This window comes from Cyanistes caeruleus, chromosome Z (assembly GCF_971803275.1).
Source record: "Cyanistes caeruleus chromosome Z, bCyaCae1.hap1.1, whole genome shotgun sequence".
NCBI classification, from domain to species: Eukaryota; Metazoa; Chordata; class Aves; order Passeriformes; family Paridae; genus Cyanistes; species Cyanistes caeruleus.
In genome coordinates this window covers 63,614,823-63,634,289 of record NC_141732.1, presented here as the reverse complement: position 1 = coordinate 63,634,289, position 19,467 = coordinate 63,614,823, and the positions used below count along the sequence as shown (strand labels likewise).

Here is a 19,467-nt window from a genome sequence, read left to right as displayed (position 1 = left end):
ACTTTAAAGGTTTTAGAGATAAAGTACCAAATTCTCTCTCTAAAGCATTTAGTATGAAAGTGTAGAGTCTGAGAGGTCATGTAATGTTACTACTGCTTTTCACATCTTGAAAACACCTGTGTCTACACCCTGATCCATTTGGACTGCAACTGACTGACTAAATAATGATAGAAAGAGAGCAGAAGAACTTTCTGTAATACTGGTGTGAGATATCTGATAGCTTTTTTAAGAAATACACAGGAGAGAAGCCCATTTTATTAGCTTCATAGCAAGCATCTATTGCAAACAGAGGCTGTAATTTCTTGTTTCATAGGTGGATTTATTTTCTGTGGCTACTGAGTAATGTATCTCAAAGGATTAGCTAGGTGGTTTCAGAGCAAGAAATAAAACAAGTGTTTTACATAGGTGAGTTTGACTTCATAGGAACTAGAAAATTTGTGCGGGAAATCTACCTCTATATGTTTCGACATCTATCTTTGGAGTTTTGAGCCTTCATCGCTGAGGCTCACAGGAAGGATGGTCCTTCCTGGCCAGGGCCTGTGAGGTTCCACTGAAGGGGATGGCTCAGTCTGTGCAGTTGGAGCTTTGATTGTAAATATTGTCCTTTTAGCAGCGAAATATTATTTGACAATTTCACCTTTTGACATACCAGCCTTCAAGGGAGTACTCTTAACAGAATAATACATCTAAATTTCACACTTCTATAACATTCAGCTAAAATCTCTGTAACTATTTTAGGAAGCCATGTACCTTTGTCTCTAGGAAGTAGCACATTCAATTCTGTTGTTAAGGGCCAGTTGCTGCCATTTATTTCCAGGTTGAGAAAGTTCCCTGTGAAAGTATTCATAGTATATGCCATACCTAATTTTTGCTTTGTTAGAATGGGTACATATGATTAGATGATAGATGTAAGCAGTGGTGAATCAGCAAGAGAAGGAGCATCCATCTTGCTCTGTTTTTCATTACTCATCTTGATTTCATAAGAAGTAGTTAATGGCAAGAGAGAAACTGTGAGCACTACTGGAACTGTTAGTGGCATGAAGTTACCTAACATACTAGTAACTGACCTCCTCAACTAGTAGTATGTTAGGTAGTTCTCTCAGTTCAGGGAATAGCTAACTCTTTTGTCCCTGTTCCTCATACTGAGCACTGCTTCTATGTGCCATGCCTCCTGGCCAGCTGGCCAATTAGCTTGGTGTTCTTGGGACCTACTGACGCTTTGGTTGCATTTAGCTGGGTGACCATACTCTTAATTCTTGCTTAAGATCCTCAAAGTGAGATCTTGATATCCCATCTAAGGTCACTTCCAGTTTTGATTGTCATAATAGATGGCATTTGTATTGAACAGATTATATAATGTCTCTGTATTTGTTCTTTCTCATTCAGTGCTCTTGCATCAAACCTGTTACTAACTGCATTTATTGCTCTGATGTAGCTGCTTTGTGACCACTTTTGTTCATGATGCTTCTTGTGGTTCCCCATGGTTTGACCACTGCTCATATACAAGTTACTTTTGCTAAATTGCATCAGGTGAATGTTTAAAAGGAAAAAAACCAAAAACAAACAACTCCTTGCTATGACTGGGTACTTGTGGATATAGCAAATAGAACTTACCTTTCTTGGTGCATTAACTCCTATTTCAGAGCTTGCCTTTTTCCTTTCTTCCTGCTGCTAATAAAATGTGGTCCAGTCTGGCTGTTGGTTAAAGTTTTTTTTTACCCATATAAGATAGCAGAGAAGCCAAGACAACTAACTGTTCAGAAGTACAATGTAAGCAATGTACAATTTGGAAATGAACCAGAGCTACAGCTGAGCTTTCATATAACATTATATACCTTTGTAAGAAAAATCCTTGCAGAGAATTAGTATTCACTAAGCTATTAGAAGTAAAGTTTGCTTGTGTATTTCACCATAGTTCACTAAAATAGCACATGTACTGCATACTTTATTATAAAATACTGAATCATTGATCCACAGAAAACAAGTTGTTAGTGATCTAGCTACTCAATAGCTGTTCACAAGTCTTCAAAATTAAGACATAGAAATTAAGGATATTTTGCCTTCTCTGCTTCATAAGATGTTGCAGTAGATTTTTTCCATGCAGTGTGTTAATCTTAATAGATCGAGTTTTGTAGCTCATGAAGCAAATAATCCAGTGTGAATGATGGAATTATTAAAGTGCAGATCAGTGATCTTATGCATTAAACTCCAGAGTTCATCACACTGTTGACCTTGCTCAATACTCCAGAACTCAGTTTAGAACCGTTTCTTTGGTACTTCTTGACAACACAAGAGCTGGTGTCAGTTGGTTTGGAAATACCAATACAAAGAATTCAGAAGATACTTGGAGTTGCCTTAAGGGGGAGGGAAGCAAAATTTAAAAGTTAAAATTTATCCCAAAAAAGTGTCTTCTATCCTTTTTTGTTTGACTCATGGGAAACTGAAATATTTAAGAGCAAAATCCTTGCTTCAGAGGAGTGGGCTGTTTAGAAATGTGAGGCTCCCCTGGTCCAAGCATGTTCTGTGAGGTTTGTTTTTCACTTACTCATTAGCTTTGCACTATGATTCAAATAAAATACCACCTGAGAGTCACTTAAGTATGTGGCTATCAGAAATACATGCTGCTCTATGAAGATCAAAATACTCCATACACTGCAGGATGAATTCCTTGGTGGAATTTGCTCTGGATTTCTTGTTTTTATTTTGTGCTGAGATACAGTGGTCTACAGACACTAGACATTGCTGTGTAGATAAACTTCAGCTTGCCTGGAATAGACGAGGGAGAATTGCAGATGTAATAGATGTAAAAAGCAAAACAAAACAAACAAAAAACCCCAAACCCTGCATGTTCAGGGTCACAAGGTGAGAGCATCTTGCAGTGTTGTAGGAGCTTGGTGCAGTCACAGGAAAAATATTTTTTCCACAGACCTAGCAAACATGAATAGTCTAATGGATATTTTAGCCAAGGCTTGAGTTAAAATATGAAGTTGTTTTGATGATAGATAGACAGACAGACATACAACTTAAATTCTGCATAAGAGAACTGATTTACTAAGCAAAAGCTTTCAGACACAGTTGGTCTTTCCCACCTGCGTGTAGAGAAAGCACAAGAGTTCTTTGTGCAGACAAGAGTAGATCGGTTTAGCTGTCACATGAGAGGAGGATAGCTGCTTCTGCTTTTTAGAGAACAAGTAGAGATTGTGAAGCCTCTACTGTTGTATTACATTGTTCATGAATTCAAGTCCAAGGGCCTCTAAAAGACTTTTTTTATATCAGTTGGGAAGTTAATCATGGTTATATGAACAAATGAAATACTGTGTCGTTCTTTCCCTGTTGGCGTGGTGTTTTCTCTCTAGTATATGAAGCATTCATGCAACTGAGATATTTCATGCACATACTTAGAGTTCATGCCATGAAATAACTACTATAAAAAATAGAGTAATTATATTTTAGCTTGCACCTATATTACTTCAGAGCTGTGCTGTTTTTATCAAATATTTCTTGTCTTTGAACAGATTTTTTTTGACTGAGGAAAAAATTTTTTTTGACTGAGTTAAAAAAGAGTTTACTCTTTTTACACAGTGGTTTATTTGGCATTTGAAACTTACAGGCAAGTTTTTCATTTGGACTTTACCTACTGCTATATCTTTGTTTTTCATTAATTTTCACTACTTTTGTCTCTGTATCTAGCAGGCAATGTTATGGAATTCATTTGCACTACTTTTAGAATTAAGCAAGCCTGAGTGCTAAACCTCTGAAAAAGCATTCATTCTTAGGTGGATTGTGTTTCTTCTTATAAACATTTTTAAGTCCTTAATAATTAGAATCACACAGTTCAGCATATCTAAAATTAGTTATTAACAGTAGTAGTTAGCTTTAAAGAAAATATATTTTCTTTTCATCTGCTTATTACATTACAGCACTTAACAGGAAGAATTATTTCCTGCCTCAGAATCCTTCGTTTCCTTTGTCTCTACAATGAAAGAAGAAGAAAAATAACTACTCTTCCTCTGACCTGCAAAAACTTTTCATTTTCTTTAAAGTAAAAATTTGTGATAAATGACCTTAGTAATACAGTGCTGCTGAAGATAGGAATTGTAATTTTAACATCATTTTATTGCAATGAATATTTCAGGGAATATATTTTTAGATCATCATACAGTACATAAATGCAGTTGTGACTGTATGGTTAAATGTTTTAAAAGCTGAGATTGCATGGAAGAAAGCAGTGGTTGTTGCTAAATTATTATATAGTCTTTCTCTTTGTGATTTTATTTTTGGAATAAAATCTCATTCTTACAGTTGGCTTAATAAAGCTTGCTTATTTTTGAAGAGCTCTGGTTTCAAGAAGATGGGTGGGGATCATGTGCTGCTGCTTAAGAATGTGGTTTTCTTGGTGATTTAGCAGATAGCTCAACAGAATCAGGAAATCTTACAGACTGTTCATATTTGTTTCTCGGTGTCTAACAGTGTTTTTTGCTTTTTTGTTGTTGCCAGCAATCACAAGGAACTACTTTGCTGTAGGTGAAAAAATATAAGCCCATATGGATTAAGTTTTCATTTTACAGAAAAGAATTTGCTGTGAATTTTGCTCTTATAGCTGACTTTAAGAGCTCTTGAGTTATTAGTCACTTGGAAAGAGCTCAGAAGGCTACTAGCCTCAATTTTGTGACTTGTGTCTAGTTTAAATATACTTTAGGCCAGGTTGGTTGGGGCAACCTGGTCTAGTGGGAAGTGTTCCTTCCCACAGTGACAAAGTCAGAACTAGATGATCTTTAAGGGTTCTTCCAACCCAGGCCATTTTATTATTCTCTGATACTTACTGTGTATTAGTTTACAAGTTCTTTCTTTGAGCAGAGTTAATATATGAAGAGGCACTCGGTACATAGTTTCAGGCTTGTGCATCTTATGATTATGGGAAATTTTAATCTTTATATTAATTTTGTCAGTTATTTGAAAATGGAGATTGCAACCTTTGAATTGCCAAGGAATGCATGAACCATTGCAACACTTGTGAAACCTTTGATGAATGGCATGACATTACATAGAGGGTAATTTTTGTATTTGCTTTATATTTGCCAAGATATTAGTTTTTACGGGGTGTTCAGTCCTACAAGCAGTGGACACATTTTAAAGAAATATCCATCTAAACAGGTATTCTGCTTCAACTGTCAGAATAACATTAGTTATAACTCTTGAAAGGCTTCTTGCAGTCTGGTGGAAATAACGTCTAAGCAGCTGGATTGTAAGGACAGAAAGAATAGGGTGGCACAAAGTTTAAGAATCCTGTGGCATTATACTTTAACTGAAATTAATTGTGTTTGTGACTTTTTTTCTTTGCTGTAGTCGTGACATGGAGAATAAAGAAACCCTTAGGGGGTTGCAGAAGATGGATGACCGCCCAGAAGAGCGCATGATCAGGGAGAAACTCAAGGCAACGTGTATGCCAGCTTGGAAGCATGAATGGCTGGAAAGAAGAAGCAGGAGAGGCCCTGTGGTAAGTGGCACTGGATGGAAGGACAGTATCTGTAACTGCCATCACAAATAAAAATCACTTAAATGTCTTTCTGTTAGAAACCTTTCTGTCTTAACAATTTCTCTACTCTTAATTACGGTGCTCCTGTCCGTTTCCTACGCGGTGTTTGTAACAGGACAGCGTGGCTGACTTTCTGAGATGTCCCGCGATTGTTGCTGTTTATTTTTGAGCAGAGGCGTTCTCGCGGTGCTGCTCCGTGAGCCGCACGCACGGCTGCGGCACTGCTGCCCTCCGGCGGCAACAACCCCGGGAGCGCTGCTCGCCAGCCGAAAACCCAAACTCGGCTGTTCTTCAGGCAGCTCTCAGCTCTGCTGAAGCGTGCATGACAGCCTTCTGTTAGCCTTGTGGGTACTGCTTTGGCATAAATGGCTTGGAAGAGCTTTTAAGAAAATGTAGGTAGATCTAACCTGAAATATTTTAAGAGTAGTTCCAATTCTATTCAGCATAATGCTGATTAATTAATAGCTATTACCTATGAATGTAGTTGCATTGGTTGATGTGACTCCCATGTAATGGGACTCCACTAATGTAAAGTTAAGATCATCTGTTGCAGTAGGCAAGTGTTTGGAGACAGCTTTTCTGGAACAGAAATAAGAAGCTTCTGTTGGGAGAAATAACACTGAAAATACCTACAAGAGCACCAAACCCCATTACCTCGAAGGGTCAAATAACACAATTTTGACTTAAAAAATTTAAATGCTTTTGGGTTACTGAATAGCTTGAAAGTATTTACTCAGCCCACTTCCCCTGAGGTATCTGAGTGTGTTAATACAACATTTGACACTCCAGATTCTCAGTTACTATAATTTGACAATTTTGATGTTTCCAAGCACAAGTAGTTTGTCCATAGGTACATGAATTTGCATTTTGATCTTCCAGCCAAGGAGAAGCATTACTGTAATTGGTAGGAGGGGAAGAAGGGTTTTCACTGCCCCTTATATTTCTCTTTTATCCTGTTCACTTTTGTAACTGGGCACTGAGTCTAGATATCTCTTCCTACTCTGAGAAGGGAAAGCTCCTTTCAGTTTTTGTCTTAAAGAGACTGCTGGAACTTTCTAGGAGAGATCTGCTCTGTTTATTTGAGGTGTTGCTTGGCACTTCCTTCCAATGTTAAGTCAGGCCTCTGAGACATTGAGAAATGTGGAACTAAAACTGCATCTTCCCAATGTGACTGTTTTTAATTTGATTCCCAGAGATGTTACTCTTCTTATGCATTATGTAGGTCTGGCTGGCAGAAAGCTGAAAGTTGTCTTGAAATATTCCAGTTCTCAGTGCCAATTTCAAGTTAAGTGTTCATGCAACAAAGCACTGTTGTGTATGTACTCCCTTTGCTTGAGCACCCCTTCTACCCACATAGTGCATGCACAGTGGTTACCTCAGACGCCAGATGTGGTGTAGCTATTTTACTTTTATGGCAGACAGGAAAAGTGAGTGGTTTTTACAAAGAGCAGCACACTTACTTTTGCTGGATTACCTCCAAGTTTGAAGTCTTTATTTTGCAACAGGGTTGTGCTAAAGAAATAGCCCTGATATTTTTCAGCTGGTACCATGTAGAATGGATGGATACAGTATTATAGCTCTTAATAAGCACAGTATCTGTAGAGAAGAAAGTTATTTTGGCTTCTACTGTCCAGGTGGGGAAACTACTATTTTTTGTGGTATATATGTAGAATTATACTTTGAGAATCAAATCATTTGCTGCCACAACTGACATAAGCTGCACAGATGGACTGGAAGAAAGGTTCTTGCTTTTGTATTGCATATAGATCAGTAAGCTAATCCCTCTTAGTAGTATGGCCTAAGGAATACTTGGATATCTGTATAATAGCTTAATTACAACAAAAGAATAATTTATTAATATGCTTTGTTTCAATGTAAAATTACCAATTAATAATTTCAACATGTGGTTTAATTCCTGCAAGGTGGTGAAACCTATCCCTGGAAAAGTAGATGGATCAGAAATGAACAAACTCTCTCTAGATCCTCAAGCTGAAGGACAAAACACTGCTTCTTCACCTACACAGAAAGGAAGACGTAGTCCTTCTCCTAGCAGTTCCTCTTCATCATCTGCTAGGACAGTTAAATCTGAGTCACCAGGTGTTAGAAGAAAAAGGGTATCTCCAGTCCCTGTAAGTTTCAAGCTGTGATGTAATTTTCAATATGGGTATATTCTACAGTGTTTTGCTTATAGGGCAGTTGGTTCTCTCTCTGTAGAGCAAGATGCTGATATAAAGAAGTTATTACAGTTGAGTGATATACATACCTCATGTAGTATTGTCATGTGTGTTTTCTCTTTCCTTCAGTCCTGCTTTCATCTGTTATTGCTAGGAAGTAAATGAAGAACTATAGATACTCAATCATGAATGTATGTTCTCTTAGCTTGATTAGTGTGAAGAAGTGCTAGGAGTTTTTTTGTTGATGGGCTTTTTGTTTTGTCTTGTTTTTATTTGGTTTTTGTTGGATTTTTTGTTTGCTTTGTTGTTATTTTTGTTTATTTATAACTGTTTCTTCTGCCTGTCAGTTCTTGGGGCAGGTATATTCCATTAAGGATAGGATGCTAGAGGAGATTAAAATTTCTGTAGAAAAGTCTTACTGGGATGCTGTTGTGATCCCCTATTTCAGAGCTTATCTTTATGTACACATTAGGGAAGACTTGTGTATGTATATTGTTAGAAGTCTAAAATCACTATCACTGCATTCTAGGGAACCCCTAGAATAGAATGTTTTGTGCAACAGTAACTAGTTTCATTAAGGAAGATCAAGAGTATATTTTGAGCAATACTATCTAACATAGTAGTTTGTTGTAAAAATGTTCATCAACAGTTAAATTCACAGTGCAATTCACAGTACAATTAGAAGATAAATAAGATCTAATTGATTTTATTTTTCTGTTGTTCTAAACAAGTTTTTCCAGCATCAGTTATTTCTGAATTCCATTCTTCTGAACTAGAGACAAGTATGACAAATTACAGCACAGCAGCACTGGCCCTTTCCTCTTGACAAGAGAAATTGAAATTAAAAAAAAAATTGCAATTAAAAAACCAAAAACAACCGTTTTTACTTGGTTGGGGTTTTTTGTTTTATATTAAATTTTCACATTAAGAACAGTAAAAAACAAATTTATATTTTACCTATATGATGGACAGCGAATTCATTATTAACTTTCATCCTAACATGAAATTCAATGCATGCAAATAAAATCAGAAGATCTGAAATGGGATCGAACCATTAATGCATCTCATAATGTTAGAAATGTGAAGAATTTAAATGAGACAATCTTCATAAAAGGTTTGGGCCACTGATTTTTGATTATGGGGAAACAATATTAAAAAACCCCAAAAGCATCCTCATCTTAAAGTTGTTTTCATGGCTGAAAAGGGAGAAAGCTGTATCTTTTCTTTTTCTTTGAAATTTTCTTAAACTTTTGATCTTTGTTGAACTTGTATTTTGTAAACTGTAGTCATAGCATTTTTTAATTTATTAAGTATACTAGCATTAGAGCCTTATAGAATAATATGCTTTATTGATTAATAAGTCTCTGTTTATCTTTGGATTGAATTATATTTGATAACTCAGTAGTAATATGGTAATGCAACAATGATGACATGAAAATAAGAAGCAATTTGAAAGACTCCTTTTTGTGTCCCAATGTCAGACAAGTTTCAGCTACAGAATTTCAATTTTCTTCTGCCCTTGAGTTTTGGGCATGGGAGAAATGTAATCCTTTTAAATCATATAGCCTAAGAGATTGTAGTAGTTCCATTAGTAGTAGATTTTGGGGACTCGTACTCTGTAAATAAATAAATAAACCATACCTATTTAAACGTTTTTCTGTCCTTTGAATGCTCATGACGGAGGCACTTCTGTAGTTTCAGAGCGGACGGATAACACCACCTCGACGAGCCCCGTCTCCAGATGGCTTCTCTCCATACAGCCCTGAGGAGACAAATCGCCGTGTCAACAAAGTGATGAGAGCCAGGCTGTACTTGCTGCAGCAGATAGGACCCAACTCTTTCTTAATTGGAGGCGACAGCCCTGATAATAAATACAGAGTATTTATTGGGCCTCAGGTAGGGAACATTTTTGTCTTGTCTATAGCTTTTATCAGTTCATAGTTAATCTTGGAAAACTGTTCAAAGCCAGACTAGTTCAATTGATGATCATGGTTCTATAAAGTAATGTTTAAAAGTGTAATCTGTACTCATGTAATACCAAAATCAGTTTGTAATTTGTAAATTACATTTGCCTACAGATTCTTTCTTAAAAGAAAAAAAGACTTACTCCTAGAAGTGTCTCTGAATTACATGTCTTACATATTCTTGGCCAAAATTCAACCCCTTAATTCCTCTAGTCACAGGATGTATATAAATGACAAACACATGACAGAATTCCCTTAAATAGTGTGATAATTTCATTAATACCATAATGAGACTTTTTTCATAGGCTTTCTTGGTACTGTGTGATGCAGTATTGGGACACATCCGGGTTGGGTAAACAGAAGCAAAAGAAGTTTGCTTGATGTCATGTTGTGGATTTATGATTATATGCATAAATTCCTTCCAGTATGAAGCTTAAAAATAGCTTCAGTTGATTTAAATAAAAAAGGGGAGGTGGGGAGAAAACAAATTGAAAACTGGTGTTGTAATTTTATGCTTTCATGTATGCATTTCTGAATAATATTTTAGGAATTCTCTTTTTTTGTAAGGCTAGGCAAGAGGACATTTATGCCTATCTATGAAATACTTTTTTTGTTGGGGGTGGGTATGTTCTCTGATACACTTAAATGTGGCAAAAAAATACCAAGTCAGTAGAACCTTAGCATATACTTTTCTTTGCAGACTTGTAGCTGTGGCCGTGGGACATTTTGTATTCATCTGCTGTTTGTTATGCTGAGGGTCTTTCAACTTGAACCCTCTGACCCAATGCTCTGGAGAAAGACGCTGAAGAACTTCGAGGTAATCAATTTCTAACAGATGTAATAACGATCTAGAAAACATTCAATAAAGTCTTTAGGACACTGTCTTAAAAATGCTGAAAACTGTTGGATTTCAAAGCAACAAGAATATATGTTTATAGTGATATCTTTAATTTAGTCTCAGGAGTTCTGTAAATGGAAAAAAATACCTGCAAATGTAAGACATAACTGCCTAAATAGTAGAGAGCTGTAGTTTAGTGAGTCATTCAACTTGTGGGATTTTATATTAAAATTTATAGATCTGTCTTACTGATTTTCTAAAAGGAAGAAAAATTGTGGGTATTTTGAAGTAATCGTGTATAGTTAGGGCTGTTAGTTATTTTCAATAAGCAGATAAGTTTTTGGTGTAAAATGTTTCTTGTGATCTTTTTAGTAGTAAGACTTCTGAAATTGCTGCTGCTACTGCCTAATGCATTATTGTAAACATGAATAGATTGTTCCTGTTAGCAGTAGTTTACACTTCGGTAATGTGACTTTTAATTACAAGATATTCATAGCATAAATAAGACTGTTGCTATCTTTTTCTGATGTTAGGTTGAGAGTTTGTTCCAGAAATATCACAGTAGGCGTAGCTCAAGGATCAAAGCTCCATCTCGTAACACCATCCAGAAGTTTGTCTCACGCATGTCAAATTCTCATACATTGTCATCATCTAGTACTTCTACATCTAGTTCAGAAAACAGGTTAGTATTTTTAAAAGGAATTACAAGCTTTACTCTGTAGTTTCAGAATCACCTACATTCTTTTTGTTCAAAGCTGCTTTCATTTCAAGCCACGTTAAGTCTCTGCATTTGCGAGCAATCAAGTCAAGCATACATTAGTCACTGTGGTACCAAGTGGGCGTATTTGTTTTGTAACTTCTTTTTGGAAAATGTTAAATAGAGTTGTGAAAAGATTTTTTTTGACCCTTTATTAATTTTGTGAAACAAACTTTTGAAATCTTGAGTGCAAGACTGAAGCATATATAAACTTTGGAAGCCTATTGTGTGCATTTTTTTAAATACTGCATTTGTACAAACATTAACAAAAAAATAAACATGATTTTTTTTTGTCTCCTGTCCTGCTTGTGCCTCTGACAATACACTGAAAAATATTTAGGTAAAGGCACTCTATATAAACACATACATAAATATAAAAACAGAAGCAAACATATGTTTTTAAAAGGGTGATTAAATTATTTTAAGAGAGTTATTAACACATTAGTTATGCCTTGTCTATGAATTATTGCCTTGTCTATGAATTTCAAGTGATGTGTTATTCTTCCATTATTTTTTCCCTGACTACTTCTACTTGAATTCTTCTGCACATTCTTTCCATGGTTTTGAAAAGATACTGATTAATTTTTTAAACAAATTATTTGTGCTTGCATTGTTTAATGGGTAAACTGTACATCATTTAGAGAGGTTAGACCAAAAATGGCTACCATAAATGAGGCTTTGTTTTATGTGAAGTGGAATCTAACTTAAGGAGTACTTTACTTGATATGTTACTTTGTGATAATGAGCATATAGTAAGATGAATATACTCAGACAGGTTTACAATTCTGATACACAGATTGTGACTTTCACTTCATCTTTTACTTATTTTTCCAAATTGTGTCACTGTAAATAAGTTGCATAAATAAAGTTGTTAAATGTATAGTTACTCTGGAACTACTCTTCTGGCAAGCCAGTTCCTTTTATGTTGATACTTTGTGTAGGAATTTTTTTTTCTGTAGGATTGTGAACTTTTCTGCATTAGTTATCACTTGTCTTGTTTTGTGCAAGTCTAAATATGTATGGTATAGGTATTGAGGAACACTGAGCATCAGATTCATTTGAGATAGAAGTTTACTCAGTTCTGATAATTCCTGTGACTCACAGTTATGTTTTGCTTACTGCTAATTCTTAAGAAATTAGTTTCTTATTTATACACACACACACACGTGTGTAAAATTATTTTTCATTGTAAGCTTACTTTAATGCATTTTTCCAAGGAATAAATAGCTTTGCAAACATTTGCAGAGAAATAGACATGTGTATAGAAAGAATGCATGTGCAAGTTAATTTTATTTTAAAAATATATTGTTGGTGAACAAATGAATGGTGTCTGCAACTTTTTGAATCACACCAACTGTAACTTAAATTTTTTACAATGGGTAATTAGTTTTTCACATTTAAACAATATTGCAGAAGATTAAAAATGTGTGCTTTTCATTGAATGTTTAAGTTTAGAAGCAATTTTTTGGTAAATCTCTGGTTATATCCATTTAAAAATTAAAGTGGAGAAAAATAAAATAGTAACAGCGAGCAAAAAAGGAAAAATAGGAGTTTTTTTAAAATATCTGTGTGGGACATGTATGTTAGTATTCATGTGAATCTATTCCATCAGTTTCTGTTAGTGGCAGAAAATTTTTGAGTAGTTCTTTATTTTTTGAGTTTTGCTATGTTCATCGAAGAACATATGCAGTTTCTTTTAAAGAGCTAAAGACTGCCTTGTGACTCCATACTTTGAAGGAATTTGATGAAAAAGAATGTAGGTAGTTTTCAAAATACAAAAATTCCTTAGTTTTTCAAACCCAAATGATAAATTAAAAAGTTAAGGATGGTTTGTTTAAAGAAGCCTTAGGGAAGAAAATGTTAAGTGCCCAAAGCTGGGCCTTTCAATCTCTAATTGGTATCTGACCTAGTTTGAAAAGATGTCATGCGTTTTGTGACTTTCCCTTTCATTTCAACAAAGTGTTGTCTGTACACAGTGCTTCTAAAAATCTAGTTGCTTACTTACTCAGACCAAGGTTTAGGAGAATTATTCATGAATAGCCTATAGTTATCCAGAAGTGATTGTTCCGTACTGGAAGTTAATATTTTTTCACTGTTAATGCCTGTTCTGAATTCTGATATGCCTCTTCTACAATTACAAATGTCTCTCTTTATAGTATGAAGGATGAAGAAGAACAGATGTGCCCCATTTGTTTGTTAGGCATGCTGGATGAAGAGAGTCTAACTGTGTGTGAAGATGGCTGCAGGAACAAATTACACCACCACTGCATGTCAATATGTACGTTATCCTTGTTTTGTCAAGTTCTAGGGACTCTAAATCGGCAAAAGTACTATAGTTCAGTATGGTTTCAGGTTTATTGCTTTATGTTCAATAAAAAAACTGGAAATCTGCTCGTAAATGATGACTGTAACTCTGAAAATTTGGTATCATTCATGTACTATTGATACACCTTATTTTATCAGTTATTCACAAATCAAGTGTGTAATTCAGTGCTCTGATAGAGAAATTACCTGCAGGTCTAGACGTTTAAGCCTCTCTTACCTGAGTGAAAAGATTATGTCCTATTAGAACAAGGTTAGGAATGGGCTTTCAGCTCCTTGTGACTTGTCATTAGAATGCATGAAAGTCATATAATGCTTGCTAGGATTATATAATGAATTATGAAGTATGTTCATATAATACATGAAATAAAGTATATAAATATTTACAGTTTTCATTAACAAATAATATTTTTCTATGTTTGAGTACAAAAGGACCAGAACTTCAGTTCATAACTTAAAATATTAATCATAGTACTGAAGTGAAGCATTTCTTCATGCAAAAAAAAAATATTCAAGCACCTGTATTTTAATGCCCAGACTGTTGCAAGTGGTTCAGTTCAGAAGTATTATAAAACTAATGTTCTTCAGTAAAACTTAGAATAGTTATGCCATCTTATGTTTTTGTACTCTGTAAAACTTAAGTGCATATGATCCTGTTGCTGTATTCCAGGGGCAGAAGAATGCAGAAGAAACAGAGAGCCACTCATCTGTCCACTTTGTAGATCTAAGTGGAGATCTCATGATTTCTATAGGTGAGGATTCAGTTGGTTATAATAAACTATCTGTTTCTGGATATTTAATTGATATTTCTGAATATGCTGAATTATTTACCTCAGATGTTTAATTTGTCAATCTGTGTTCTTGATCTGTAGTCACGAATTGCCAAGCCCCGTGGATTCTTCTGTTCTCCGTGTGGTTCAGCAACAATCTCAGCAGCAGTCTGCAGTTGGATCACAGAGAAGAACTCAAGATAGCAATTTTAACCTTACTCATTTTGGAGTCCAGCAGATCCCTTCTACATATAAAGATTCAGCTGAGCCATGGATTCAGGTAATTCTATTTTGTAAAAGACCTAATAGCCTTTTGAGTGTAAAGGTGGATTCATCTGAACATGGGGTCACACACTTAAAAATAAGATAACTTACATTTCCTTTATTTTAGCCATTATTTTTATCTGGCATAGACAGACCTTGATTTCAGGACTGTTAATATCAATGTCTGGAAACCAGCTTCATACTTAAGAAGTAAAATTCTCTTAAGAGAGTTTTTACTATCACAGAAACTTTTTTAAGACACTGTACCTTCAGACATATTTTTGCTGTCAGCCTTGGTGATTTTTAACTAGAAGTATCTTTCCTCTTTTTGATTGCTCTTGTCAGGTACTTAAGTTGGAGCATTACTCATTTTGACTCCTATAATGTTGCTTTCTTCCTTGGCAGGTATTTGGGATGGAGCTAGTTGGCTGCTTGTTTTCTCGAAACTGGAATATACGAGAGATGGCACTTAGACGTCTTTCCCATGATGTTAGTGGTGCTCTATTACTGGCTAACGGTGAAAGTACTGGAAACTCTGGAAGCAGCAATGGAAACAACACAAGTGCTGGAGCTCTGGGAGCAGCTAGTGGGTCGTCTCAGACCACTATCTCAGGAGATGTGGTGGTGGAATCCTGCTGCAGTGTGCTGTCCATGGTCTGTGCTGACCCTGTCTACAAAGTGTATGTTGCTGCTTTAGTAAGTAATTGTTTACTTGTTGTATTCTACTAATTTCATAGTTAGTTCATATTTGAAGAGGGAGGGAATTGGAGAAGATATGTGAAATCAGGAATCCTAGTAACTGTTGAACACCACTGATGACTTTTAACTATCCTTTGAAAGTAGGATGATCCAAATACTCATCATAAGTGAAAGGACATAATTTCACTAGCACTTGTTACAGTGCTGAGTATTGACAGTATTTGTATGTCTTTTTACTCTCAAAGAGGAATTGACTAATTCTAGCAGTGAATATGTAGTAAGCTATTCATCCTTTGAACATTTCACTGACATTTTGAACACAATTTATGTAGAACTGAATTTACAACTCTTTAATGCTTATTTATGTCTCTTTAAAAAAGTAAAAATTGTGTGGCTAGTTGTATTTCATATGTATTGTTTTTTTCCTTTCTCTTAGAAAACTTTAAGAGCCATGCTAGTGTACACTCCCTGTCATACTTTGGCAGAGAGGACTAAACTACAGCGACTTCTCAAGCCAGTTGTAGAGACAATATTAGTTAAATGTGCAGATGCTAACAGGTATGATGTCTCATGAATTTCATTTTGAATTGTTACTGAAATATCTTAAAGCTCCATTTGTTGCTATTCATGTGTAATTTAGTTGGTGTTAAAATAAAATGTGTGGATTGTAGATATGTTTCATTGTTTTGCTAGCCTAACTGCTGCTGGCAAACTTATGGCTTTAAATAGGTAGATTTTGAAGGCAAATAATTGTATACTTTGTTTTCATAAGGGCTTCCCCCCACTTAAAGGAAGATGTTAGGTGCAGTAATGAACCCATCCTTTCCATCTGTTCCTATTGCTTTGGTCTAATTCTTGTGACTCTCCTTAGAGCTATTAGCAAGTACTTCTCAGTATTCTTAATACTTCAGCAGAAATTGTTACACATCTTTGCTATGAAGTAATAGCAGCTACATAACATTTGTGATTTTCAGTTCAGAGTGTAATGGTAGGAAATGGCTATGTAGGGTGAATTGCCCTTGGTTTGAGTCTTCCTATCGTAGGCTACCCTGTTTTTTCTGCCAGACCAGCCATTTCTTCTCCTGTGGTGTAAACTAGATGCAGAACTTCACCAGCTTGAGTTTTGTTTCTGGAGGTTTAGTTTCTAAGCAGCATTTTTTCTGAAACTGCAGCTAGAGATCCCACAATAGAATAGCAAGAGAATAACTAAAGTGAATAGTGAAATTATTCATAAATTAACCACAAAACTGGTTTTATGCATTTGGCCACATTTTGCAAGAGAACAATGCAGTTTGGGGTTTTGTTTGTGTATTAGTGATAGACATTACATTTCTGGAAGTCTTCTTGTAAAAATGTCACAACCACTGGTAGCTTACAAAGAGTGGAATAAAGTGATGTGAAATAATTTTACACGTAATTGCTAGCTGATGATTTTTTAAATATAACGAATAAAACATTTTTCCTTGAAAGCATTTGCTAAAGGAGTTCTTTCTTTTGGTTCTACTTTCTTACAGTCGAACAAGTCAACTTTCAGTCTCAACACTATTGGAGATGTGTAAAGGTCAAGCAGGCGAGCTGGCAGTTGGGAGAGAAATACTTAAATCTGGTAATAATAACTCTTCATATACAATTATAATTACAAGTAAATAATACTGGAATTTATCAAGTACAAGCATAGCAAAGAGAACAGTATTCCTCTCAACAATTTGGAAGGGGGCTAATTTGGGCAAACTATGAGTAATTCTGTATGATATAGTTCTTTGTGTAGGATGTGAACATAATACCTAATCTTCATTTTATCAACTTTTTTACAGGATCCATTGGTATTGGAGGTGTTGATTACGTCTTAAATTGTATTCTTGGAAATGAAATTGAATCTAGCAATTGGCAAGCACTGCTGGGGCGACTTTGTCTAATAGACAGACTGCTATTGGAATTTCCTGGTGAATTTTATCCCCACATTGTCTGTGGAGATGTCTTGCAGGCTGATACCGTAGTTGACAGGTACTTGTTTCTACTATGCATATGTTGCTCTTTGTAGTTGAATTTGTTGGTGGTGATTTCATAGAAGTAGTTGTTCTAATTCCTGTAAACAAATAACATATTTCTATGCAAAGTGTGCTTGCTTTACAGAGTAAATAATTGTCTTCTTAAAGACTTCTGACCTGTGAAGCATTTTTGAAGCACCAGTGCAACAATAAATCTTCTTCCTACTTCAGAAGTGACAACTAAATATATTATCTTGAAATGGTACTAGTTAACTAGAGCATGTCAGTGTATAAAAGACCTCTTTTCTTTTTTTAGGTATAAGAAACTTCTCTCCCTTTTAACTTTCGCCTTGCAGTCAATTGACAATTCCCACTCAATGGTTGGCAAACTGTCACGGAGAGTATTTTTGAGTGCAGCAAGAATGGTAGCAAGAGCACCCCATATTTTTGTAAAGCTGTTAGATATGTTGAGTATGACAAGCTCAACTCATTATGCAAGGATGCGTCGACGTCTGATGGCAATAGCAGATGAAATGGAAATTGCAGAAGCTATTCAGCTAGGCATGGAAGAAATGCACTCTGGGGAACGCCGACATGAAGACTTTTTACAGCTACCTGTGCCAGATAACTCTCCAGAAACTACAGAAAATAATACTCCTAATAATACTGTTCAGTTATCAGGGAAGAGTGGGAAAAGTTTAAGTGACAGAAAACTGAGTACCAGTCCAGACGACATTTCTGAGATGCTATCTGGCCTTGCTATGGGACTTCCTGTTTCATCAGTAACCACTGAGCAACCAAAACCAGCCATTCAAACTAAAGGAAAACCCCACAGTCAGTGTGTGAACTCTTCTCCCTCATCCAGTCATTCCCAGTCACTATTCCCAACACTTCTGTCTCCATCAAACCCATCTGTACCAGCTGGCACTGTAACAGATGTCTCTAAACTCAGACCTCAGGGATTTGTTCCCTGCAAAATCCCCTCACCTTCTCCTCAAACACAACGGAAACTTTCTCTCCAGTTTCAGCGAAACTGTTCTGAAAATAAAGAATCTGAGAAACTTTCTCCAGTTTTTACTCAAGCCAGGCCATTGCCATCCAGTCATGTACATAGGCCAAAGCCATCACGACCCACCCCAGGTGATGTGAACAAGCAAGGAGAAACCTTAAAAAGCAGTATGACACTTGACCTGAATGATATTTCACAGTGTGATGGCAATAGCAGTGCAGTTATCCCAAGTGAAGAGACAGTGTTCACGCCAGTAGATGAAAAGTGCCGGTTGGATGCTAATGCAGAGCTCAATTCCAGTATTGAGGACCTGCTTGAGGCTTCCATGCCAATGAGTGATGGCACAGTTACATTCAAGTCTGAAGTTGCAGTTCTTTCTCCTGAGCGGGCAGAAAATGATGATACTTACAAAGATGATGTAAATCATAATCAAAAATGCAAGGAAAAGATGGAAGCTGAAGAGGAAGAAGCTTTAGCTATTGCTATGGCAATGTCAGCATCCCAAGATGCCTTGCCAGTAATTCCCCAACTACAGGTCGAAAATGGTGAAGATATCATAATCATTCAGCAGGATGTAAGTATATACATATGAGAATTTAGGTTAAGTTTCAACTGAGGGTCACTGAAATTATAAAGCAGTGCTGTTATATTTTAAGTGACAGAAAACTTGAAGGTGCTTAAAACTCTTTCATAAGAAATTGAATATAAACAGTCTGCCACTTTGCAGGTGCTAAGAGAATCCTTCCACGTTATTAACAAATGCAGAGAAGATGTTTGCAAGAGAAACACTCTATCATGTATGAGCATTTAAAGTGACAAAAAAGAAAGTATGAAATTGGGGAAACTGGGAAATAAAACCAAAAATTTTAAGCAGGAGTAGAACTGTAGTGAGTCCTCATACTGATTTACTTTGAAGGCAATTGTACAAAACCAAACTGATTTTTAAAAGAAAGAATTGGAAAAGATGTTTTCCTCCTATCTTGAGAGAAGATGAGAGATACTTTATTAGTCAGAAAAAAATACATATATGCAATTAAAAAGCACAAGAAACAATAATAGAGAAAGGGATATTTTATTTGTGGTCCTTGGGGGTAACAACATGTAAAGCATAAAATAGGAGGGAAAAATTAAATAGAAGACAACTTG

General features: G+C 35.8%; 1 protein-coding gene across 3 annotated transcripts in view; it reads left to right on the top strand.

Annotated features, from left to right (window-relative positions):
- MAP3K1 (mitogen-activated protein kinase kinase kinase 1) overlaps positions 1-19,467 on the top strand; it is a 58,534-nt gene that overhangs the window by 29,686 nt on the left and 9,381 nt on the right. For all 3 annotated transcript variants that reach the window (XM_023944573.2, XM_086868286.1, XM_023944572.2), the window contains 13 exons: positions 5,347-5,497; positions 7,459-7,665; positions 9,406-9,606; positions 10,375-10,491; positions 11,046-11,194; positions 13,426-13,547; positions 14,262-14,343; positions 14,464-14,641; positions 15,031-15,321; positions 15,761-15,882; positions 16,839-16,930; positions 17,139-17,328; positions 17,629-18,895. In XM_023944573.2, the coding sequence (XP_023800341.1) occupies positions 5,354-5,497; positions 7,459-7,665; positions 9,406-9,606; positions 10,375-10,491; positions 11,046-11,194; positions 13,426-13,547; positions 14,262-14,343; positions 14,464-14,641; positions 15,031-15,321; positions 15,761-15,882; positions 16,839-16,930; positions 17,139-17,328; positions 17,629-18,895 (3,162 nt within the window). In that variant the 5' untranslated portion in view covers positions 5,347-5,353. The remainder of the gene's footprint in view (positions 1-5,346; positions 5,498-7,458; positions 7,666-9,405; positions 9,607-10,374; positions 10,492-11,045; positions 11,195-13,425; positions 13,548-14,261; positions 14,344-14,463; positions 14,642-15,030; positions 15,322-15,760; positions 15,883-16,838; positions 16,931-17,138; positions 17,329-17,628; positions 18,896-19,467) is intronic.